Here is a 25,068-nt window from a genome sequence, read left to right on the forward strand (position 1 = left end):
AGTCTTTATTCCCTCTCCCCAGGTAGAGCGGGGTGTCACTGTCCTTGTCTAGGTTTCCTACAGCCCTGAAATGTCGACAGCGCTGCAGCCAATCAGTGAGCTTGGTTATTGCCTGCAGCGCTGTCAACGTGTCAGCAGAGGCTGGACTAGAGAGGGCAACCAAGCGCTCGACCCAGTGCTCGATCAGTTATTTTTATTTTTTACTACTAAAGGGGCTTATAAGGAGAAAGTTTCTGAATGAGAACAACCCCTTTAAATACGGTAACTGTGTAACCACAATACATTATTGGATCCCGAGTTCCAGCCTTCATTATAGTCCAGAGCTGCAGGTACAGAGTTTACAGGCACTCCTTCACCAGCTCACTAATGTAGGGGCACACAGCTCTCTAGGAGCTGAAGGTTTAAGGCCAACTTACACGAGCTGTCTGCAGCCATTTGACGCCCCCTGATTGGCAGTCATATACTGGCGGACCCTAAATTCTATACACAGAACAGTCGTTAATAAGTGAACGCATTTCTGTACTTTTTACTTTAAAAACGCTATGGCATTTCAGAGAAAATATACTTAGAAAACTCAACCAGCAACTAGCCCTAGCCGCCTGGTGCAAATAGCCCAAGAGGCAGCTCTACACCCCTATCCACTTGACTCACAGACCTCTTCCTTGCTCGCACACACATTGCTCAGGTAGCATGCAGAAGATAATTTCCTTTAAAGAAGCCCTCCTCACATCAAAACGTGTATGCTCTTAATATGTTGCATACATCATTTTATACAGCACTGTACTTACAATTGCTCATCTTGCCTTTCTACCCAGCTAATTCTTCTCTTTTCCATTAACTCTATGACATCATGTGAATAAAAATGGACGAGCTGAATCCTACACTGTGTAGAAACTGGAGGTCAATTTTCCCTTTGTCAGTCATGAGTCATTGCAAAAGTCTCTGGCAGGGGGAGGAAGGAGCAACTGGGTCAGGAGGAGAAGAGGGGGATGATAAATGCAGAGACAAGAGACTTCCTGTTTCTACATAGAGCAGAGAAAAGAAAAGAATTAGTTGGGTAGAAAGGGAAAACGAGCAATTGTAGGTGCACAGTGCTGTCCAATATGATGATTGCAATATATTAAAAGGAAAAAACTTCCATGGGTGGAGGAGGACTGCTTCTATAAAGGCTACAGCGCAATGGTGACAGCATATTTCTTCTGATAGACTTGTTTGGGTGAATGAAAGTACATAACTGAAGAGACCCCAGGAAATAGGCAGAGATTGTATGAGATTAGAAGAAAAGGTGCTGCTCTTACTTTACCATCATCACCCTTTTGCCCATAGGCTGTGCCAGGTACTGTGGTCAGTTTACATTGACCGAATGGCATGACTCTGAACTTTACTTATCAGTGGTCATTTAATACCCTGATTACACAGGAAGAGCACAGTAACTGACACACATGGAGCTATCTGTACTTGGTTGCTCCCTGCACACAGGCTGCCATAGCTCGGCACAGTGCAAGTCCTGACTACACAGACCGATGCATCGCCCAGAATGATCATTTCACCTGTTGAAAGTGCGTTTTGGTGCACCCTTGGCCAAAATAGTCCAAATCGCCTTCCTACTTATCCAATTTCAATCCATCTCTGGCCTCCTTCTCCATGATTGACATCTTGGCGTTACAGGAGCTATGGAAGGACAGAGATAGATGGAAAACAAGTAGGTTGGAAGACTGCAAGGAAATTGCTTGGCCCTGCCAATGATGCACAAAGCGCATGTGCTTGGTGTGGTCATTTTGTACAATTAAAGGCCAATTCACACATCAGCATTTGATCAGGATTTTTCATCAGTGTTTATATGCGAAAACCAGGAGCGGAAGTTAGAGAAAAACCATTCTTGAAAGATTGACACCTGTTCTGTGTTTTGAAGACACCCCTGGTTTTGGCACACAAATACTGATGTGTGAATAAAGCCCAAGACTGAGGATACGTAGCATCTCTGGATGAGCCATGCTGGTCCTCAGATAAGGCACGCGAGTACATTAATGAAACGTGCTTTCTTGAAACTATTTCAGAACTGCACTTCAGCTCTTTAAAAAAAAATCCCAACCAAGCCTACCACCCGGGTACATGCAAGAAATAACGAAGCCTATGCAGGGAAAGCCGTGTATGACAGGCAACCCAAACTCCTACCAGGCTGGATTCACTGCAAAGGACATTCCATGCCAATAGATGTGAAGTTTCAATTGGACACTGTGATCAATAGGATGTGAGACACAGGACGCCATGTATCCTGCACCTCCGGCCAAAGTGAGAACAACATTAGTGATTCAACGAATTACATCAAATATGACGTCAAACTAAAGAACTTTCACGCAAACACAATATTACAAGTCCCACAAATTATGCAAAAATGTTATATCATACGCAATCCTTTTTTGCCATTTGGCATAAAAATATGAAATGATTAGAGACTTTACCGTAGGGTTGGACTCAGGGAAATGACCGAATTACATGGACGAGTGCTACCCGTAGTTTAGAGAAATAGCACTTATCCCCCCATGTTATTTTATAGGGTTGTGCAAGTTTTTTTTTTTTATTCTCCACATCTGAGACACTTGGACCACACCTCAGACGTGGAGACAACAGCCGTCTACACTTGCACTTAGATGCTGTAACATTCTGATCTAGTGCGATTGGCATTCGAACAATTTATTGCTGTGATAACCTGTTGGACGACAGCTCTGTCTCTCGACTTACCCCCTGACACAGGACAGTAAGGGTGGCTGTTTCTGTCTTCTGTATGGGCAGAGCAGCGTAAAGCCCGCCATACACATTAGATGGCAGTCTGCCAAGAAATGGTTTGTCTGGCTCTCCCATTCACAGGAGTGTTCATTTGGCCGAGTGCTCCTGTGTGATCTATGGGAGAGTTGCTGCCAGACAAGTCTGGCAGCAGCTTATCCCAAAAGAAAGATTGGCAGTCGGAAATTGGACATACCAGATGGAAATTTCTCTTATAACTCAGTGTCAGCAAACCAGGTGATATCTGCAAGCTCGGGTGGACTTAGTCTAATAATGCAGTGTTTCCCAAACTCCGGTCCGAATCCCTCCTGCCCCCTCCCCTCCCAAAAAAACAAAAATGAGTTTGGATGTATGCGCCAACAGGGCCATAATGGTGCCAGCAGAGCAAACATGCTTTCTGCCATGAATAATTTTTGAGCAAGTCCTCCTACTGGAGGCAGACAGACATAATAGACTGCATCTTGGTATCCGCCTCCAGTAGGCACATACGCTCAAAAACGATGACCGTCAGAGCCCATGTTTGCTCTGGTGACACCATTATAGTCTATGGCCCCATCGGCGCATGTGTCCAAATTATGTTTTGCGGGGCGTTTGGATGGAAACTCAGATGGGAATGACAAATAAGTGCCTGAACACAATGTGATAGCAGCCTGATCGTCTGCCTCCAGTAGGCTTATACGCCGGAAAATGATGCACGGAGCAGTGCACACTCACTGTGTCGGCACCATTATAGACTACGGCTCAGTCGGTGCGTACGGCATAGTCCATGCAATGTGAAAGCACCTGAACATGAATAGGATGCTTAAAGGGGTTGCCCAGAACTTTAAAAACATGGCTGATTCCTTTCAGACACAGCGCCACCCCTGCTGTGGGTTTGGTCTGGTATTGCAATTAATCTCCATTGAAGTGAATGGAGCAGAGCCCAGCTGTGCACACCCCGGAGGCCGGCAGACTGGGGGAGGAGGAGGGGAGTTGTCATTTATGGAAAGTAGGGACAAAACATGATCTGGCTTCTCCAGAGCAACCACTGCAGCGCCTGACAGGAGAGGCGGGAGCGGCTCCTTACACCTGCTTTGCGAGACACGAGAGTAGACTGTGCAGAGGACCAAGGCTGGACAACTACAGGAAGTAGACCCCCCACACTGACCCCGGCTCAGCCCGCGCCCACCCCAGTGCTCAGCACTCCCCCCACCGGCCTCGGTACCTTTAAGAGCTAGTAGGTGCTCCTGTTTAGGCTGGTTGATGTCCATGGCGCCTACACCGTCCGTGTCACTCCTAGGAAGGCTTCTACGGGTCCTCTCAGGGAACAAAATTCCTCCGCAAGATGATACTCCGGCGTGTGACGTCACCAGTGCGGCGCTCGGATCACGTGACCTTCCTTTTCTCGTTATAATAAGTGATATATAGTTATATCACATCCGTTACATGAAACACCGGCGACACATAAGCGCAAAGGCCGAATTACATCGCCGTCCCCTACCTATATAATGACGTTGCTGCTTATTGCCCACACTAAAGATGGCCGACACTCGGTGCCGTCTATTTTATACAGTTGTGCAATTACTGGCAGAATTTGGATCGAACCATCATTACAAGGGGGGGGTAATTCGTTGTAATTTCACTTACAACTTTTGGAAAATAAAATTACACTACTACTCACATAAAAGTGTTTTTCTGGGAGGTGATTTATTTTGATGGTTAGCTGTAAAAATGACATTTATATGTATCCCTCGCTGTTGTTCGTTACCCTCCACCCCCGCCAGTGCTTTGGTACAGCTAGTTGCCAATATGGCCGTGGCTGCAGCCGCAGCAGCAAATAGGCACGGCTCAGCGAGCAGGATGGAGAGTAGCAGCAGGCAGAGCCGGGTGGGCCCCGGAGGAGCAGTGAAGGTGAGCGGGTGCCGGAGGGACGTGAGTGCATGGCGGTGTGACGGTGACAACAGGGCCGGAGCGCGTCTGCCCGGCAGCCCTAGACTGCGCCTGCGCACGGTGCTGCCACGGGCAGATGTGGCTGCAGCGGAGCCGGAGTCTGCGGGCCGGGCTGCAAAGCCATCAGTGTGCGGCAAAGCCACCATGTGCACTATACAGAAAAACTGCGCTGGCTACCTGATTCTCCGAGTCAGTGCGATTGTGCGGATGCTACACGTGGAGTGGGCTTCACTTTTCTGTATTTAATAGCCCCTTAGGGGACTTGAAGCTGTGATTGCTGTAATGCCAGGCATGGGGGGGTCTTCAGCAGACCCTCGGTTGTCAGCAACCCATCAGTGCCCTGTGATCGCTCATTTGCGTGCAATGACTCTTCCCCCCCCCCCCCCCCTTGCCAATGTATGTTAAATGCAGGTGACGGCGTGCGCTGCGCCGCCTGCTCTCGGTAAAGGCACATGATGGCTGATTAAATCGGCCATCACCTGCCAGGAAAGATGCAGGCTCAGTGTATGAGGCAGGGAGTGGGACACATGAGGCGTATGTTGGTTATGTCGTGAAGAGTTTAAGATCTGTCTGGATACAGTTATCCCTGAGAATCTGCCTCCAGAGCTTTTTATATAAAGGGGCATTACCTGTGTAATGGCCAGTCTCTCTTCTCCTAGCTCACTGCAGAGCTGTGTGTGATTATACCTGACCCATCTGCAGGTTCCTCTCAGCTTCCATCTCACAGGCAGACAGGGTTGTTATACAGCAGAGCTGTGAGAGCTGCAGCAAATGTATTTGTAAGAATTCAGTTCTGTGTTGGTTACAGGTCACACACTGGTAATTCTTCCTTGTTTTAAATAAAAATCTCTATAAATGAATTAAAAAAACAAACAAATTTGAAATTGTCTCTGGAGGCAGATCCTCAGGGAGATGTGTTCGGCCCATAGTCTGGAACAGCTCATTTACATATAAGAAAAACATAGCTTTCTCTGGAATTAAACATCAGACAGCAGATATCAAGGTATCGTTTCATTCAGCTGTTGATGGGTTGATCCTACTGACAAATTAACTTTAGCTAAATATTTAATAAATTTTTCCAGTATAACCATTAAAAAGAATGCAAATATATTCAGAAACCTTTTCTCGAGATTAAATTGCTGTAAATTAAAGGAACTACAAGGCAAAACTCAATACTATAGAGTAGTAGGGATCGTTCTCTCCAGTGATGGAAAAACCAAAATGCCAGATAATACACTGAAAACTAAAATGTAGCTAGACTTTCTAGTAACGCTTTCAGAGGGATATATTAGACACCACTGTATACTAGCGCTGATTATTAAACCATCAAATAAAACTTAAGTTAACTACACAAAAGACAGGACAGACACAAGGTAGGATGAGGAGGGGGAGAAAAGCACAAAACCTGTAGCAGTAAGGATAAAGAAGAACCTTAGGTGCTACTTTGAGCCCAATAATAATCCGAAGGGGCCCATACAATGTCAAATCTGTCCATACACTCATTCATCAAGGCCGTCGTGTATTCCAGCCTACGAATGTCAGTGATTCTGTTCTGCAAATGTTGATTGGGGGGGAGAGGTCGGCTTCCAGTGAAGAGCTATTAGATGCTTTTCTAGGCTATTACTTCATATTCTTGATGCTGCAGAGTTCTTTCCCATCCCTCTGAGAGGGACTTTTAAAAGATAAATAGCTGGATCCAGTCTCGCCTCCACAAAAAGGACCCCCGCATATCAAAGCCTTAACCTCTACCCAAAATTCGATGATCTCAGGACAAGACCAAAAGATATGGAACTGTGAACCTACCTCCAAACCACAACGCTAACAAAGGTTTGAAGGCTGAGGGTCCAATCTGTGGAGGAGGTCCAGGATGTGATGCCAGAACATCACTATTTTACTCTTCGCCACGACAGCACCCACTGGAGGTATCGGATCCGCCCATTTGGAACAGGAAACCCTACAGGAAAGATAAAAGGGGCGGTCCGCCTTTCCTCCTCAGTTTTGGTTTCCTGTTCCAAATGGAGCAGGATCTTACCTGGGCCATGCATCCGCCTGTGCGGTCTCTTCGGGAACGGCAGGGGCTGCGGTCCGGAAGCAGCGTCAGGGGAGACTCCGTTTGACGGCTCCCCCCTCATCTGGTGGCATAGTGGTAATGGCCGGGTCCGGGGAGGGCCGCCCGGTCTTACCAGGGAGCGGGCCGGTCTGGCATCCGGGGGATCCCCCCCCCCCCATCAGTGGGGGTATAGCATGGATGGTGAGGCCATGAGCGCGCGTGTCAGTAGCGGTGGAGCGGGCCGGCGCCCGACGCTCCTATACCCCGGAAGTAATGGTTGAACTTCCGGGGTAAGATGGCGATGACGCGGCGCATGCGCCCTGTGTCAGGGCGACTTCCGGGGGTACGATAAGTGTATACATAAAACAGCGCTGCAACGTTGGAACCATGTCGTCCCCCGCAGAGTCGCAGACCCCAGCAGGGGATTCAGCTGGGGGCAACTCCACCAGGGACCGCAGCACTAGGACAGAGACTGCCCGCAGGAGCGAGGCAGCAGAAACCCGATCCAAACCGTCTCAGCCATCCGAACCGGTATTAAGCTTCACTGGGTGAGTGTGCAAAGTATATGCTCTACCTATTAAGCTAACCCCCTCCCCCCTCTCTTTACCTTTGACCTCCCACTTCAGTCAAAGAAAAAAGGAAAAACAAAACATAAAGAATGCGCATTATGTTCAGAGCCTCTCCCTGACTCCTACCCCAAAAAACTCTGCAAACAATGCATTAAAGAGACCAGGCAGGGGTCGACGATATCTCCTAAGGATATCCAAGCCATAATTAGGGAGGAAATACAAGCCATCAACCGCGCCAGCACTCCCGCAGAGTCCAGTCATAGAAAACAGGTCATTGTTAGTTCAGAGTCAGAGGAAGAACAGGAGTTAAACTCAGGCTCCGCATCCACGTCCTCATCATCCTCGGAGGTGGAAGGACGCGCTTGTTTTCCACTGGACAGCGTAGATAACCTGGTAAAAGCGGTTAGAAATACTATGGGGTGTGAAGAGGAAAGGGGAGCCCAGACCGCGCAGGACATTATGTTTGCGGGATTGGCAGAGAAAAAGAGGAGATCATTTCCAGTGATACCGGCAATTAAAGATCTCATCAAAAGGGAGTGGGAAAAACACGACCAGAGGGGTTTTCTCCCATCCGCTTCAAAACGGAAGTACCCGTTCACTGATGAAGATCTATTAAAATGGACTAAAATACCAAAGGTGGACGCTGTCATATCCTGCACTTCCAAACAAACCTCGATCCCGGTCGAGGACGCAGGATTGTTAGCAGACCCATTGGACCGAAAGGCTGAATCTTCGCTCAAAAGGTCCTGGGAATCCACCACCGGGGTATTCAAACCCGCAATAGCCAGCACATGTACTGCTAGGTCAATGCTGGTATGGCTAGATCAATTAGACCAGCAGATTGAGCAAAGAGTGTCAAGGGAGAAACTGCGTGCAGCCATCCCGTTGATAAGAGGGGCAGCTGCCTTTATGGCAGACGCTTCAGCGGACACCCTAAGACTGGCAGCAAGGTCGGCAGCCCTGGTGAATAACGCCAGACGTGCGCTGTGGATAAAGAGCTGGAAAGGGGATGCACAGTCAAAATCCAAAATTAGTGCAACCCCATGCGAGGGTGAGTTCCTCTTCGGAAAAGCCTTAGACGAAATTCTCGCCAAGGCAAAAGAAAGGAAAAAGGCCTTCAGTGATTCTCCCATTCCGTTTTATAGGAAAACCTTTAAGAGACGGCCATTCGGGAGAAGAAGACAATCGGACAGAACGAATAGATGGGCCACGAAAGACGAAAAGCAGAAGGGTACCATCTTCAGAGGGCCAACATATAGGAGAGATAGAAATTAAAAGTTTAGACCCACCAGTTGGGGGTAGATTAAAATTTTTTTTTACCAAGTGGGAAAAAATTACGTTAAACCCATGGATTTTAAACATAATTAAGGAAGGAATAAAGATTGAATTCCTTCGGATCCCCTATGAGTTCTTTGTTATAACTCGCCTTAATTCCTCACTTCAGCAAAAGGCTCTCGAAGACGAGATTCGAGTCCTGCTAGCTAAAAAAGTTTTAGTTGACGTCCCTGAGGAACAGGGTAGAGGCTTTTACTCTCCCCTGTTTTTGGTGTCTAAACCAGACGGTACATTTAGAACCATTATTAATTTAAAGAAGCTAAATTCATTTATAAAAAATTATAAGTTCAAAATGGAATCAATTAGATCCACTATAAAGCTTCTTTTCCCAAATTGCGTAATGGCAGGGATTGATTTAAAAGATGCTTATTATCATCTCCCTATACACAACAGATTCCAGAAATACCAAAGAGTCGCAGTGGAAGTCGAGGGAAGGATTCATCATTTCCAATACGCGGCAATGCCCTTCGGGCTTTCCACGGCACCAAGAATATTTACCAAGGTGATGGCAGAAGTGATGGCCTACCTTCGCCAAAAGGACACTCTAATTGTACCATATCTAGACGACTTCCTAGTAATTGGGAATTCAGTCAAACAATGTACTGAACGCGTGACTGACGCAATCTCCTCTTTTCAGAGCCTTGGCTGGATCATCAATATCCAAAAGTCCAGACTCGATCCGCAATCTCTCCAGACATTTCTAGGATTTCAACTAGATTCCTTGACCCAGAGATGTCTACTACCCCAGGTAAAAATCATCCTCACAAAACAAAAAATACAAGCAGCTATAGATAAACCACGTGTATCCTTAAGAGGAGCAATGTCACTATTAGGATCACTAAATTCTTGCACCCCGGCAGTCCGGTGGGCCCAGTACCATGTCCGTACGCTACAACACCAGATCCTCCAGGAGGATAAGCGACATAGTGGTCATTTACAGAGCAAAATAACCCTGTCACAAGAAGTCTTGACTTCCCTAGAGTGGTGGTTAGACGATGACCATTTATGTTCAGGAGTTCCATGGGTTATAGTTCCATCCTGTATCGTAACCACCGATGCCAGTCCCCAGGGCTGGGGAGCCCACATGGAGAATGGGTTTTATCAGGGAAGGTGGAGTAAAGAGGAATGTGATTACTCATCTAATTTAAAAGAACTGACTGCAGTGTTCTATGCTCTATACAACTTCCTTCCGCAGCTCCAACAGAAGCATGTAAGGATCCTGTCGGACAATACCACCACAGTGGCATATATAAACAGACAAGGAGGAACTCGATCAGAGACTCTGATGTCTTCAGCGGCAAGAATTTTAAACTTAGCAGAAAACTATTTTTTGTCCCTCTCGGCCCTTCATATCAGAGGCGAGAGCAATCAAAAGTCAGACTTCCTAAGCCGTCACACTCTATGACAAGGAGAGTGGTGCCTCAATCGGAAGGTCTTCAGGGACATAGTAGACGCATGGGGACAACCCGAGGTGGATCTTTTCGCCACAAGGGAGAACAGGCAGATAAAAACATTTGCCTCCCTATCTCCGTCAGATCACCCAAACATACTGGACGCCTTTCTAGTTCCATGGAATTTCAACCTAGCGTATGCGTTCCCTCCATTGATCCTCCTACCTCAAGTAATTCGGAAGATCAGAGACGACAAAGCAAGAATAATCTTAATAGCACCGTTCTGGCCAAAAAGACCGTGGTTTTCGTGGCTGCAGATTATGTCAATAACAGATCCTTGGATCCTTCCGACTGCCAATCTACTCTCCCAAGGCCCCTTTTTCCACCCTCAAGTGCTCAGCTTGCACTTGACGGCGTGGAATTTGAGAGGCAGTTATTGAGGACAAGAGGATTCTCGGAGTCCTTAATTACTACACTACTACAAAGTAGAAAACAGTCCACAACCCAAATTTACACTAGAATATGGAAAAAATTTCTTCAATTCCATACAGTACCTCATACAGCAGAAGTTCCGATAATCCCAATCTTGGAATTTCTGCAGAAGGGGAAAGACTTAGGCTTAGCAGTAAATACACTGAGAGTACAAATATCGGCATTAGGAGCACTATATGGCCATAATATAGCAGGCAACAAGTGGATAACTCGTTTTATTACAGCATGTGAACGAATAGCTCCAATCCACATACCCTCCGGCCCTACATGGGATCTAAATCTGGTCTTAGACGCCCTAACGGTAGACCCCTTTGAGCCGATCGACACCATACCCTTCAAATACTTGGCACTTAAAATGGCCCTCTTAGTATCACTAACCTCAGCTAGAAGAGTGGGTGATATCCAAGCCTTGTCAATAGATCCACCTTTTTTCCAAGAATACCAAGACAGATTAGTATTAAAACCAGACCCTGCCTACCTGCCAAAAGTGGCAACAAAATACCATAGATCTCAGGAGATACTCCTCCCAACCTTCTATAAAAATCCCTCTACTCCGGAAGAGCAGAAGTTCCATACTCTGGACGTCAAAAGAACTGTCCTAAAATGTATTGAGAGGTCCAACAGTTGGAGGCAGAGCAGGGCCCTATTTGTTTCTTTTCAGGGCTGTAAGAAGGGGTATGGAGTCACGAAGAGCACCATTTCCCGGTGGATCAGAGAGGCCATTCGTTTAGCCTACTCCGCAAAAAACGAAGATCCTCCAGGGAACATCAGGGCGCATTCCACCAGGGCAATGGCAACCTCTTGGGTGGAAAAGGGAGATGTTCCGATTGAAACTATATGTAAGGCGGCAGTTTGGTCATCCCCTTCTACCTTCTATAAGCACTACAGACTTGATCTTTCATCAACCTCTGACTTAAGCTTTGGCAGGACTATCCTTGGCACGGTGGTCCCACCCAGGTGATTGTCTCTGGAATCTCTCCAGTGGGTGCTGTCGTGGCGAAGAGTAAAAAGCCGGATTACTTACCGGTAATGCTCTTTTAATGAGTCCACGACAGCACCCGCTCACTTCCCCCCCCTAAAGATATCAATAGTTAAAGTATATTAACCAAATAATGGATAAGAAAGATGTTAAAATAAGAGAACATTGCCTAATCCTTGGCGGTCCTTCTGGTACTCTGAAACGTAAAACTGAGGAGGAAAGGCGGACCGCCCCTTTTATCTTTCCTGTAGGGTTTCCTGTTCCAAATGGGCGGATCCGATACCTCCAGTGGGTGCTGTCGTGGACTCATTAAAAGAGCATTACCGGTAAGTAATCCGGCTTTTTGCACTGATTCTCATTCTAAAGAGTTGATAATTACACAAGTGCTCAAATAGTTAGGTCCATATATATTTGGACAGACAACACTTTTCTAACTTTGGTTCTAGACATTACAACAATGAATTGTAAACAAAACAATTCAGATGCAGTTGAAGTTCAGACTTTCAGCTTTCATTTGAGGGTATCCACATTAAAATTGGATGAAGGGTTTAGGAGTTTCAGCTCCTTAACATGTGCCACCCTGTTTTTAAAGGGACCAAAAGTAATTGGACAACTGACTCCCAGGCTATTTCATGGACAGGTGTGGGCAATTCCTTCGTTATGTCATTCTCAATTAAGCAGATAAAAAGCCTGGAGTTGATTTGAGGTGTGGTACTTGCATTTGGAAGGTTTTTCTGTGAAGGAAACAAGCGGTCAAAGGAGCTCTCCATGCTGGTGAAACAAGCCATCCTTGAGCTGCAAAAACAAAAAAACCCATCCGAGAAATTGCTACAACATTAGGAGTGGCAAAATCTACAGTTTGGTACATCCTGAGAAAGAAAGCACTGGCGAACTCATCAATGCAAAAAGACCTGGGCGCCCACGGAAGACAACAGTGGTGGATGATCGCAGAATAGTCTCCATGGTGAAGAGAAACCCCTTCACAACAGCCAACCAAGTGAACAACACTCTCCAGGAGGTCGGCATATCAATATCCAAATCTACCATAAAGAGAAGACTGCATGAAAGTAAATACAGAGGGTTCACTGCACGGTGCAAGACACTCATAAGCATCAAGAATCAAAAGGCTAGACTGGACTTTGCTAAAAAAAAAAAAAAAAAAATCTAAAAAAAGCCAGCACAGTTCTGGAAGAACATTCTTTGGACAGATGAAACCAAGATCGACCTCTACCAGAATGATGGAAGAGACAAGTATGGTGAAGGCATGGTACAGCTCATGATCCAAAGCATACCACATCATCTGTAAAACACGGCGGAGGCAGTGTGATGGCTTGGGCATGCATGGCTGCCAGTGGCACTGGGTCACTAGTGTTTATTGATGATGTGACACAGGACAGAAGCAGCCGAATGAATTCTGAGGTATTCAGAGCCATACTGTGTGCTCAGATCCAACCTAATGCAGCCAAACTGATTGGTCGTCATTTCATACTACAGATGGACAATGACCCAAAACATAAAGCCAAAGCAACCCAGGAGTTTATTAAAGCAAAGAAGTGGAATATTCTTGAATGGCCAAGTCAGTCACCTGATCTCAACCCAATTGAGCATGCATTTCACTTGTTAAAGACTAAAGTTCAGACAGAAAGGCCCACAAACAAACAGCAACTGAAAACCACCGCAGTGAAGGCCTGGCAGAGCATCAAAAAGGAGGAAACACAGCGTCTGGTGATGTCCATGAGTTCAAGACTTCAGGCAGTCATTGCCAACAAAAGGTTTTCAACCAAGTACTAGAAATGAACATTTTATTTAATCTGTCCACTTACTTTTGGTCCCTTTAAAAAACAGGGTGGCACATGTTATGGGGCTGAAACTCCTAAACCCTTCATCCAATTTTAATGTGGATACCCTCAAATGAAAGCTGGAAGTCTGAACTTCAACTGCATCTGAATTGTTTTGTTCAAAATTCATTGTGGTAATGTCTAGAACCAAAACTAGAAAAATGTTGTCTCTGTCCAAATATATATGGACCTAACTGTAGCTTGAAATTGGGTAAACTACAAAAACTGAATATAAATTGCACCACTAAAAAACAGTATAAATTGCCAATAAAATCACTGAATTTTATTACACTAATTTAAAAAATAATAGAAAAATTAGGAACAGGGTTGCTGCTGACTAAGCAGGGAAACCATATATAACATGTAGCCAAACAGTGTATATAGTACATATAACAGAAACCACCTGCACAAAAGGAGCTTGTTACATTCCCTATGGGTATAGATGACCGTGTTTTAAATAGTGCAAATATTGCAGGCAGAGCCTGTAGCAATCACTAGAAGTACAGACAATACAGTAAACATATTAGTGCAGAAGACTCCATACAGATTTAACTCCAAAATCATCTGGACCTAACTTCTTCTGCCTGTGATTTTTGCACTAATGTTTACTGTATCCGCATGTCCCTGCATACCCAATGTTAAAGATGTGGGAAGCGTGTGAAAGTAGGCAGAGCTATAAGGAAAGAAGTCTGCAGCACCATGCTAAGGTGAACTTGGCCTTACCAAGTATTACACAAGCCCTAGCAAGTTCTATTTGTCCGATATAGTATCCCTCTGGCGGAGTGGCCAACTCTTCAATCAACATCGGACAAATACATCACCGGATAAAATATGCCAAAAGCTCTCCTGGTACCAAATGTTTTACCATACTATAAACATGACCATTCTCACTAAACGTGGATAACTAAACTCTGCAGTAATTGGATGACACTATAAGCATACGCTTTCCCACTAAAGATTAATAAACGAGCTGTGTGGTCCAGGTGTTGGGGAAAATTACAGAAAATACAAGGCTAACATAAGCTGAATTGTTACTGTCTAATATCTTTAAGGTTCCTTAAAGACAGGCTACCAATATGGATTCCTGATGGCCATTAACATCTTAGCACTACACAGTGGATATAAAATGAGGGCAAAAAAGGTTTTTCCCTAAAGAGGTTATCTCCTCTGAGGCCTCCTGACTTTTTGCTGTGTATTGTGCTCTTGCTTGATGGACAATTTGGACCGCTGGCATTGTTGCACCGCTCTCCTGATCGGTCTGTTCTCCAATACAGTACACAGGCAATGTTGCCTCATGTAGCAGCATCGGTGGAGGTCAGGGGCACAGACGGCTAGATTTGGCACGTTCACCAGCTTCAGAGCAGCACTTATTGGAAAGGGATCGAAAGCACATTTCTCCTACGCTTCATTGGGGGACACAGACAGTGGGTGTTATGCTGCTTGCCACTAGGAGGACACTAAGTAAACCAGAAAAAAAGTTAACTCCTCCCCTGCAGTATACACCCTCTCGCTGAATGAGACTTCTCCAGTTCATGCTTAGTGTCTGTAGGAGGCACTTGGGTCTGGTTTCAGACCCCACCGTTTTTATTTTATTTTTGAATTAATGGTGTGAAGGGGGCGACTGTTCATTTCTATGGCCCGCTTTCCCCCGAACCAACAGGCAAGCACGCTGAGTATACCTCCCCATACACTTTCCTGCGACTTTGGGGCTGATTCCTCTGGCAATAATGGCGATGATCCTTACGACCGGTTCCGGTAATCCATGGATATGAGGGCAGGCGCACGAAATGGAGAAGACTGGACAGTGCTTCCGAAGGCCCTGAATCTGCCCCCATAGCTCTCCATCCCCCTACCATAGGGAGGATCGACTGAGCATGCCCTTTTAAGAGCTCCTTCAGCTCTGCTACATCAGCCCAGGAGGATAAGGGCCTGCATGGATGGCTCGGACAGCAATGAGCATTCTGCTGGATCCCGGGTGACACCGCAGGGCCACCGCTATTCCTCCCGGGGGGACACAGCATCGGACCGGGTAAGCTGCATCTGCCCTCAGCTTAACCCCCCTTCCCGGCACATTCCCTGAAGCTGCAGACAGACTCTGCCGTTAACCCTTTCAGGAGCGCTATGTCTCAATCTAAGGCTAAATGGGCTGCTAAAAAAGCACACTGTTTTTACCATGTGTACCACTTGCAAGTCTGCCTTACCCAGTGCAGACTAATCCATTATGCACGGACTACGACCTGGCCTGCGCTCAATTGCCCGCCGCTGCTGATGGGCCACCTGCGTTTAGTACCCCTGAGTGGGCTGCATCCTTGTCACGGTTGGTAGAGTCTCTGACCCAGGCTATATTCTCCCTCTGGGAGGACTCTAAGTCATAAAGCGTCCGTACCCCCCCCAAGGAAGACTCTGGCGTCGGCCGGGAACCGTCCACCAGCAGGGGCCGTAATCGTTTAAGGGATGATCAGGTCTCTAGAAAGCGGACCCATGACGTGTCCCCTAGTCTCAGTCACGCCTCAGCATCTGCGACTCCTGTCTCTCGCTCTCCCTTCCCTGGAGTTCTCAGCGAGCATGACTCTGAATTCGACTCTGACACGTCAGCCCCTCAGAATCCCCCAACTGATCAAGAGTCGCTTGATTCTCTTATGGAATCAGTCAACAGGATTCTGAAGTTGGATGAGGATAATGTTCCCGCTCCAGCACATCCTATCTCACTTAAGAAAACCAAGCGTGTTCGCAGGTTTACCAGCCATCCGGACTTTATGGAAATTGTCCAGAAACGTAGGGATCGTCCACATAAGCAGTTCACAGGGCAAAACTCTACTCAGGCTAAATACCCTTTTGATCCAGACCTAATGAAGGATTGGATACAGTCCAGTCCGGTGGACCCTCCTGTATCGCGTCTTGCTTTGAAAACTCTTATCCGTTTCTCGGGGTTCCTCAATCATAAACCCCCTCCGATCGTCAGATTGACTACCTTGCCCGTTCAGTTTTTGAAGCTTAAGGATCAGTGCTTTTTCCATCTTTCGCGGCAATTTGGGTCACTAAGGCAATAGCCGCTTGGGCAGAAGTCTTGGTTACTTCCTTCCAGTGCACCAATCTTCCTCCGGAGGCAACCATGGTTGCCAGGCAGATAATTCACGCAGCGGACTTTGTAGTGGACGCTTCTTTTGATGCCGCCAATTGCGCTGCTCAAACTGCCGCTAATGCGAACTCCATTAGAAGAGCCCTATGGCTCCGTGACTGGCGGGCGGATGCCACATCTAAAAGATCATTGACTTCTCTCCCCTTTCAAATGGGTTGTCTTTTTGAGAGAAACTGGACCAGCTCACTTCTGATGCTACCGGGGGAAATTAAATTCCTTCCTCAACAAAAGGCTGTTCGGCCGTTTCGCAACCAACAGCCGACAAGTTTTCGATCTTTTCGTAAAAATTCCAGTTGGTCCTTCTCTTCCGGATCAGGTCTGTCTCCTCGCGGAGACAAAGGCTCCCAGGTCTCATACAGACCTAACCGCTCTTAGAAACCCAGGCCTAGGGCTTCTGGATCTAGGGGAGCCAGATCTCATAGATCTCCTACCCAATGACTTGGTGCTGTATCCGGCGGACACCGACAGAGGCGGTCGCCTACTTTCCTTCAGCCACACTTGGCTCGCGGTCGTCCATGACAAGTGGGTCAGGGAGCTGGTGTCCTCCGAATCTTCTCCCCCTCATCTCAGTTTTTCCCTTCCTCTGGGCTGTTCAGGCTCTGCTAAGGGATGGAGTCATCATTCCAGTCCCTCATCATGAAAGGTTCACGGGATTTTATTACAACCTTTTTGTGGTCCCCAAAAAAAGGATGGGACGATGCGACCCATTCTGGATCTCACAGTTAAATCAGTTTGTCAAGGTACAGCGATTCCGAATGGAATCTCTGATCAATTTCGCTTCCATGGAAAAGGGAGCGTTCCTAGCATCCATTGACATCAAGGACGCTTGCCTTCACATTCCGATCTACCCGTCTCACCAGCAGTTCCTGTTTTGCAATTCACGAGGAACACTTCCAGTTCGTTGCGTTGCCCTTCAGACTCACCACCGCCTCCGGGTCTTTACCAAGGTCATGGCCATTCTCCACTCTCGGAATAGTGGTGTTACCCTATTGGGACGACATGCTCATCAAGGGTCCATCCCTTCCAGCCTGCGAGGAATCCGTGGATATATAACAATAAATACACTTTCTCACCTGGGGTGAAAGAAACTTCGAAAAGTCTTTCCCAACACCGGCTCAGCGGATTTCCTTTTTAGGAATGGTCTTGGACACTTCTCGCCGGTTTGTCATTCTCCCTCCAGAATAGACCCAAGCCTTACAACAGGCAGCATGGACTCTTTCCCGACCAGTTTCTCACTCCATTTGTTTCAGCATGAGTTCTCGGAAAGATGGTGGCAGCCATGGAAGCAGTTCGACTTGCACAGTTCCATATCCATCCCTTAAAACATGTGTTGCTGTTAGCTTGGGACAAGAACCTGCTCTCCCTGGACAGTCGAATCCTTCTGTCCCTGCGGGTCAGGCAAGCCCTCAGGTGGTGGACACTGAGGTCCTCCCTGGATCAAGGGAGGTCTTTTCTCCCAGTAAGGTAGTTGATGGTGACCACCAACGCAATCCTTCTCGGCTGGGGTGCGGTATTTCGTCACCACACGGCACAGGGTCGTTGGTCAACCGGAGTCATGTCTCCCCCATCAACATTTTGGAGATACGAGCGATCAGATAAGCTCTACAGAGTTTCCACCATCTCCTTGCAGGTCACCCCATAAGGATCCAATCTGACAACGCCACGGCTGTAGCGTATATCAACCGCCAGGGAGGTACCCGGAGCAGGATGGCCATGCACGAAGTGAGTCACATCCTCCATTGGGCCGAGACCAACCATTCATCCATCTCAGCAATCCACATCCCGGGTGTAGAAAACTGGGTGGCAGATTTTCTCAGTCACCAAGGCATTGCCTCGGGACAGTGGTCTCTTCATCCGGAAGTCTTTCAACAGATTTGCCGTCGTTGGGGGACTCTGGATGTGGTTCTCATGGCCTCAAGACTAAACAACGTTCCTCAGTTCATTGCGAGATCCATGCGCCATCGGAGCAGATGCCATGGCACTGGTTCTGGCTCCCATACCTCTTCCCTTGCTTCTGACGGTCATCAAGAAGATCAGAGTGGAGGGAGTACCAGTGATCCTAGTCGCGCCAGATTGGCCGAGCATGGTATGCAGAACTAATGCAACTAGTCGCTGATGTCCCCTGGTGACTTCCAGATCGCATGGATCTACTCACAGGGCCCTATTTATCACCAGAACTCCGGGCCCTGTCTTTGACAGCGTGGCCTTTGAATCCTGGATTTTAGCACAGGCTGGGTTCTCTCACGACATGACTTCCACCATGATTAGTGCTAGGAAACCTGTGTCCATGCGCATCTATCACCGCACCTGGAAAGCCTTCTTTTCGTGGTTCAAGGATCAGGGTCGATTTCCCTCTGTTTTCCACTCCGGCCATATTGGGATTTCTTCAATCCGGAATAAAGTCAGGACTCACGCTTAGCTCGCTCAAGGGCCAAATTTCAGCCTTGTCAGTGCTTTTCCAATGCAAAATTGCCACCAAACTTCAGGTCAAGACGTTCATTCATGGAGTCTCCCATGTAGCGCCTCCTTTATAGAAGGCCACTGGAATCATGGGACCTTTAATCTGGTTCTCGGGGCCTTACAGGAGGCTCCTTTCGAACCGCTGCAGGACGTTTCACTGACCGTCCTCTCCTGGAAGGTGGTCTTTCTTATGGCAATTACGTCAATTAGACGAGTTCTGGAATTGGCGGCCCTGTCCTGCCGTTCTCGATTCTTGAATTTTCATCTGGACAAAGCAGTTCTCAGGATGTCCCCGTCCTTCCTGCCCAAGGTGGACTCCTCTTTCCATCTCAAGGAGGAAATAGTTTTTTTTTTTTTTTTTTTTTTTTTGCGCCAGTCCATCGCATTGAGAAGGCCCTCCACACCTTGGATGTGGTTACGGCTCTGAGATGGTACATGTCGCAGACGGCTCCCTTCCGCAAGTCAGATATCCTGTTCATACTTTCTGAGGGGCATAGGAAGGGTCTAGCCGCTTCAAAAGCAACGCTAGCCAGGTGGATTCACTTGGCAATTCAGGAATCCTACCATGTCAGGAACGTGCCTGTCCCAGCAGGGATTGAGGCGCACTCTTCCCGTTCAGTGGGCACCTCTTGGGCCATTCGGCACCAGGCCTCGGCAGAACAGGTCTGCATACTATTACCAAATTCATTCTCGGGCCTCTGCGGATGCAGCTCTTGGCAGACGCATCCTGCAATCGGCAGTACCTCAGCATTGACTCAGTGGTTACATGGGGTATTAGCAGGTGTATGCTCCCCACCCAGGGACTGCTTTAGGATGTCCCACGGTCTGTGCCCCCCCCCCCCCCTCTTCTCCAATGAGGCATAGGAGAAATGGGGATTTTTGTTTACTCACCGTAAAATCCTTTTCTCCGAGCCATTCATTTGGGGGACACAGCACCCACCCTGTTTAGCCTACTGGCTCATTGTGGCATTCTTAGGTTGTGACACAGTTATGGTTGTTGACTGTTTAAGCTCCTCCTGCTTTTTTTCACTTAACTGGAGATCTCATCCAGCGAGAGGGTGTATACTGCAGGGGAGGAGTAAACTTTTTTTTTTTTTTTTTTTTTTTTTTTTTTTTTTTTTTTTCTTCCGGTTTACCCATGGTCTGTCCCCCACTGAATGGCTCGGAGAAACGGATTTTACGGTGAGTACACAAATTCCTATTTTTGGTAATGAGCGGAAAACTAAAAGCCTCTATCTTGAGAGGGTTTTAAGAACATGTAAGATGCATAGTCGCTTGTTTTTGCAATCTTATTCACTGAAGATGAGAAGACTTTTTCCTTATTCCTCCGGTTTCCTAACTATTTGTTTGTCTGGATTCTTTAGGTTCTGGAGTGTGGAGTTTGTGAAGATGTCTTCACTCTGCAAGGGGACAAGGTGCCACGTTTACTTCTGTGTGGCCACACGGTCTGCCACGACTGCTTGACACGACTGCCTCTACATGGCAGAGCCATACGCTGCCCATTTGACCGGCAAGTTACTGAACTAGGTAAATGGGATGCATCCTGTCCTAATTACCTGCAGGATGGCCGCTTCATCAGGTTTATAGTGAATCGATCGCCTGACTTCAAAATCAAACTGTCCACTTGGGAATCAACACTGACAATTTCACATGCTGTTGTACAAATGGAATAGACAGCAGATGGAAATTATTGCCAATTATCAAGACATCCTCAATAAAGGAGTGGTTCTACAGGTGGGGACCACAGACCGCATCTCAGTACCAATGCTTTCTGGTTGATTTGGTCACTTTTGTTGGTTGTGCTTTCACACTCGTGGTAGCATGAAACGGAGTCTACAACCCACACAAGTGGCTCAGGTAGTGCAGCCCATCCAGGATGGCACATCAATGTGAGCTGTGGCAAGAAGGTTTGGTGTGTCTGTGTAGTGTCCAGAGGCTGTAGGCGCTACCAGGAGACAGGCCAGTACACCAGGAGATGTAGGAGAGCAACAACCCAGAAGCAGGACCGCTACCTCAGCCTTTGTGCAAGGAGGAACAGGAGGAGCACTGCCAGAGCCTGCAAAATGACCTCCAGCAGGCAACAAATGTGCATGTCTGCACAAACTGAGTCCATTCTAACTGAGGATGGTCTGAGTGCCTGACATCCACAAATGGGGGTTGTGCTCACAGCCCAACACTGTGCGGCCCTCCCAAAGAAATGCCACACCATTACTGACCCACTGCCAAAGTGGTCATGCTGAAGGATGTTGCAGGCAGATGATCACTCTGCATGGCGTCTCCAGACTGTCACGTCTGTCGCATGTGCACAGTGTGAACCTTCTTTCATATGTGAAGAGCACAGGGCACCAGTGGTGAATTTGCCAATCCTGGTGATCTGTGGCAAATGCCAAGCATCCTGCACAGTGTTGGGCTGTGAGCACAACCCCCATCTGTGGACATCGGGCACTCAGACCATCCTGATGGAGTCAGTTTCTAACTGTTTGTGCAGACCAGACACATCACATTTGTGGCCTGCTGGAGGTCACTTTGCAGGGCTCTGGCAGTGCTCCTCCTGTTCCTCCTTGCACAAAGACTGAGGCAGTGGTCCTGCTGCTGAGTTGTTGCCCTCCTACAGCTCTCTCCACATTTCCTGGTGTACTGGCCTGTCTCCTGGTAGCGCCTCCAGCCTGTGGACACTACTGACAGACACAGCAAACCTTGCCACAGCTCGCATTGATGTGCCATCCAGGATGAGCTGCACTACCTGAGCCACTTGTATGGGTTGTAGAGACTGTCTCATGCTACCACGAGTGTGAAAGCTCATCCAACATTCAAAAGTGACCAAAACATCAGCCAGACAGCATTGGTACTGAGATGTGGTCTCCACATGCAGAACCACTCCTTTATTGAGTGGGTCTGGATGACTGCCAATTTCCGTCTATTCCGTTTGCACAACAGCATGTGAAATTGTCAATTGGTGTTGCTTCCTAAGTCGACAGTTTGATTTCACAGTAGTTTGATTTACTTAGTTATATTCTGTTTGTTCCCTTTATTTTTTTTTGAGCTGTGTATGTATATAAAACTGAATGTGTATCACGAAGCATCATTCATTTCACTAGAGCTGTGTAAAAGAAGCTGATCTGTGATTGGTTGCTATGATCAACAGTTTTCCCTCTCCAGAAAACACCTCAACAGACACTGACATGGTGGGAGAAATCTAGCATCCCTGGGAACACAAGCTCCCAGCCACTGTCTGCCCCCCAAAAAGGAGCAGAGAGCACATGACAGAAATGAATAACCCCTTCCGTGCCCATGTACACATCCTCCATCCTATAGGCACATCTTCCCCCTTAAAGGGATCATTGGTATGGGAGTCAGGGCAATTCCACTCAGTGCTCTGGTTCTGACCCCCGACTGACGGGATGATGTGGGATATTAGGGGTAGTAGTCCGGTGGCTCTGGCTGACGGGACGATGTGGGATATTAGGGTGGAGTGGTCGGGGCTATACACTCAGCTTTATATATAGAGATAGATATCGTTATAATTTGCTAAACTAACCGTAGTTAGTTGCTATGCCTGGGCAGCGCCGGGCTCTTCAGCTAATATATATATGTGTGTGTGTGTGTGTGTGTGTGTATGTGTATATATATATAATATATATCAGTGCCTACAAGTAGTATTCAACCCCCTGCAGATTTAGCAGGTTTACACATTCGGAATTAACTTGGCATTGTGACATTTGGACTGTAGATCAGCCTGGAAGTGTGAAATGCACTGCAGCAAAAAAGAATGTTATTTCTTTGTTTAATTTTTTTTTAAATTGTGAAAAGTTTATTCAGAGGGTCATTTATTATTCAACCCCTCAAACCACCAGAATTCTGTTTGGTTCCCCTAAAGTATTAAGAAGTATTTCAGGCACAAAGAACAATGAGCTTCACATGTTTGGATTAATTATATCTTTTTCCAGCCTTTTCTGACTATTTAAGACCCTCCCCAAACTTGTGAACAGCACTCATACATGGTCAACATGGGAAAGACAAAGGAGCATTGCAAGGCCATCAGAGACAAGATCGTGGAGGGTCACAAGGCTGGCAAGGGGTACAAAACCCTTTCCAAGGAGTTGGGCCTACCTGTCTCCTCAGTTGGGAGCATCATCCGGAAGTGGAAGGCTTATGGAACTATTGTTAGCCTTCCACGGCCTGGACAGCCTTTGAAAGTTTCCTCCCGTGCCGAGGCCAGGCTTGTCCGAAGAGTCAAGGCTAACCCAAGGACAACAAGGAAGGAGCTCCGGGAAGATCTCATGGCAGTGGGTACATTGGTTTCAGTCAATACCATAAGTAACGTACTCCACCGCAATGGTCTCCGTTCCAGAGGAGCCCGTAAGGTACCTTTACTTTCAAAGCGTCATGTCAAGGCTCGTCTACAGTTTGCTCATGATCACTTGGAGGACTCTGAGACAGACTGGTTCAAGGTTCTCTGGTCTGATGAGACCAAGATCGAGATCTTTGGTGCCAACCACACACGTGACGTTTGGAGACTGGATGGCACTGCATACGACCCCAAGAATACCATCCCTACAGTCAAGCATGGTGGTGGCAGCATCATGCTGTGGGGCTGTTTCTCAGCCAAGGGGCCTGGCCATCTGGTCTGCATCCATGGGAAGATGTATAGCACGGCCTACCTGGAGATTTTGGCCAAGAACCTCCGCTCCTCCATCAAGGATCTTAAGATGGGTCGTCATTTCATCTTCCAACAAGACAACGACCCAAAGCACACAGCCAAGAAAACCAAGGCCTGGTTCAAGAGGCAAAAAATCAAGGTGTTGGAGTGGCCTAGTCAGTCTCCTGACCTTAACCCAATTGAAAACTTGTGGAAGGAGCTCAAGATTAAAGTCCACATGAGACACCCAAAGAACCTAGATAACTTGGAGAAGATCTGCATGGAGGAGTGGGCCAAGATAACTCCAGAGACCTGTGCCGGCCTGATCAGGTCTTATAAAAGACGATTATTAGCTGTAATTGCAAACAAGGGTTATTCCACAAAATATTAAACCTAGGGGTTGAATAATAATTGACCCACACTTGTATGTTTAAAATTTATTAAAATTTAACTGAGCAACATAACTTTTTGGTTTGTAAGATTTATGCATCTGTTAATAAATCATGCTCTTGTGTGAAGTTTGAAGGCTCTAACTTATTTGCATCTTATCAAACCTGCTAAATTTGCAGGGGGTTGAATACTACTTGTAGGCACTGTGTGTGTATGTGTGTATGTATATGTATATGTATATGTATGTGTATATATATATATATATATATATATATATATATATATATATATATGTGTGTGTAAAAATAAGTTTAATGGCTTTTTGAAGGGGCAAGAATGGAAATGGGTTAAATTATGTCTCTGAAATGCCAGAGGATCCATTTAATTCCTGCTCAGTATTCAGATATTTTCTACTGCAAGTTGAAGGGGGGGGGGGGGGGAAATTCTTTTCAAAACGGTGTGAGAATATTCTCAAAAATCTCCAGTTAGAGATGTAGTATAGCTCTTTTGATTTGCGATGTCTTTTTCTTCATGTGCAGGACCTTGGGTATCCATGCTTACGACCACTAGCAACTAGCTAACTAGTAAATCAGTGGTCTTAACCATGGATGCCTAAGGTCCTGCAATGCCTGCACATGAGGAAAGAAACATGGCGAACCAGAAAAACTACACTACATTTCTAATTGGAGGTATTTGCTATTCTTACACTTTCCACATGTTGGGATAGGATCTTGGAGATGGGAATGCCATTTCATGATGAGCTTTAGACAAAATAACAAATTCAATGAATGTGATTTCTAGTTGAGTCTAATTTTTCTTTATACTTTATAAACAGGAGACTCTGGAGTTTGGGGACTAAAGAAAAACTTTGCTCTCTTGGAACTACTGGAACGACTGCAAAATGGTGCAAGTGGCCAGAGTGGAGCCTCCGAAGAGTCGGTAGGAGGGTATGGAGAGGTATGCCTCACCGATAGCTGCCACGAGATTGTTTTGTGGAAAGGGTTTAAGGGGGGGGGGGGGGGGGGAGAAATGTCCAGACTCCAAGTGCTTGGCCAGTCTGCTGTATTGTTGCA

The 25,068-nt window shown here is 46.8% G+C and overlaps 2 protein-coding genes across 5 annotated transcripts in view; one reads left to right on the forward strand and one right to left on the reverse strand.

The window, feature by feature from the left end:
• TRAPPC13 (trafficking protein particle complex subunit 13) overlaps positions 1-4,301 on the reverse strand; it is a 35,862-nt gene extending 31,561 nt beyond the window's left edge. For 2 of the 4 annotated variants that reach the window (XM_073584235.1, XM_073584232.1), the window contains exon 1: positions 3,989-4,300. In XM_073584235.1, the coding sequence (XP_073440336.1) occupies positions 3,989-4,034 (46 nt within the window). In that variant the 5' untranslated portion in view covers positions 4,035-4,300. Of the gene's footprint in view, positions 1-3,988 lie in introns of all 4 variants that reach the window. The other 2 variants (XM_073584233.1, XM_073584234.1) reach the window with 2 other exon arrangements.
• Positions 4,302-4,520: 219 nt separating this feature from the next.
• Positions 4,521-25,068, forward strand: part of TRIM23 (tripartite motif containing 23) — a 66,383-nt gene continuing 45,835 nt past the window's right edge. The window contains exons 1-3 of the mRNA XM_073584231.1: positions 4,521-4,674; positions 20,331-20,493; positions 24,831-24,952. Coding sequence (XP_073440332.1) covers positions 4,573-4,674; positions 20,331-20,493; positions 24,831-24,952 — 387 coding nt within the window. The 5' untranslated portion in view covers positions 4,521-4,572. The remainder of the gene's footprint in view (positions 4,675-20,330; positions 20,494-24,830; positions 24,953-25,068) is intronic.

Source organism: Dendrobates tinctorius, unplaced genomic scaffold (assembly GCF_039654945.1).
Source record: "Dendrobates tinctorius isolate UK_male_01 unplaced genomic scaffold, ASM3965494v1 ptg000083l, whole genome shotgun sequence".
Lineage (NCBI taxonomy): Eukaryota > Metazoa > Chordata > Amphibia > Anura > Dendrobatidae > Dendrobates > Dendrobates tinctorius.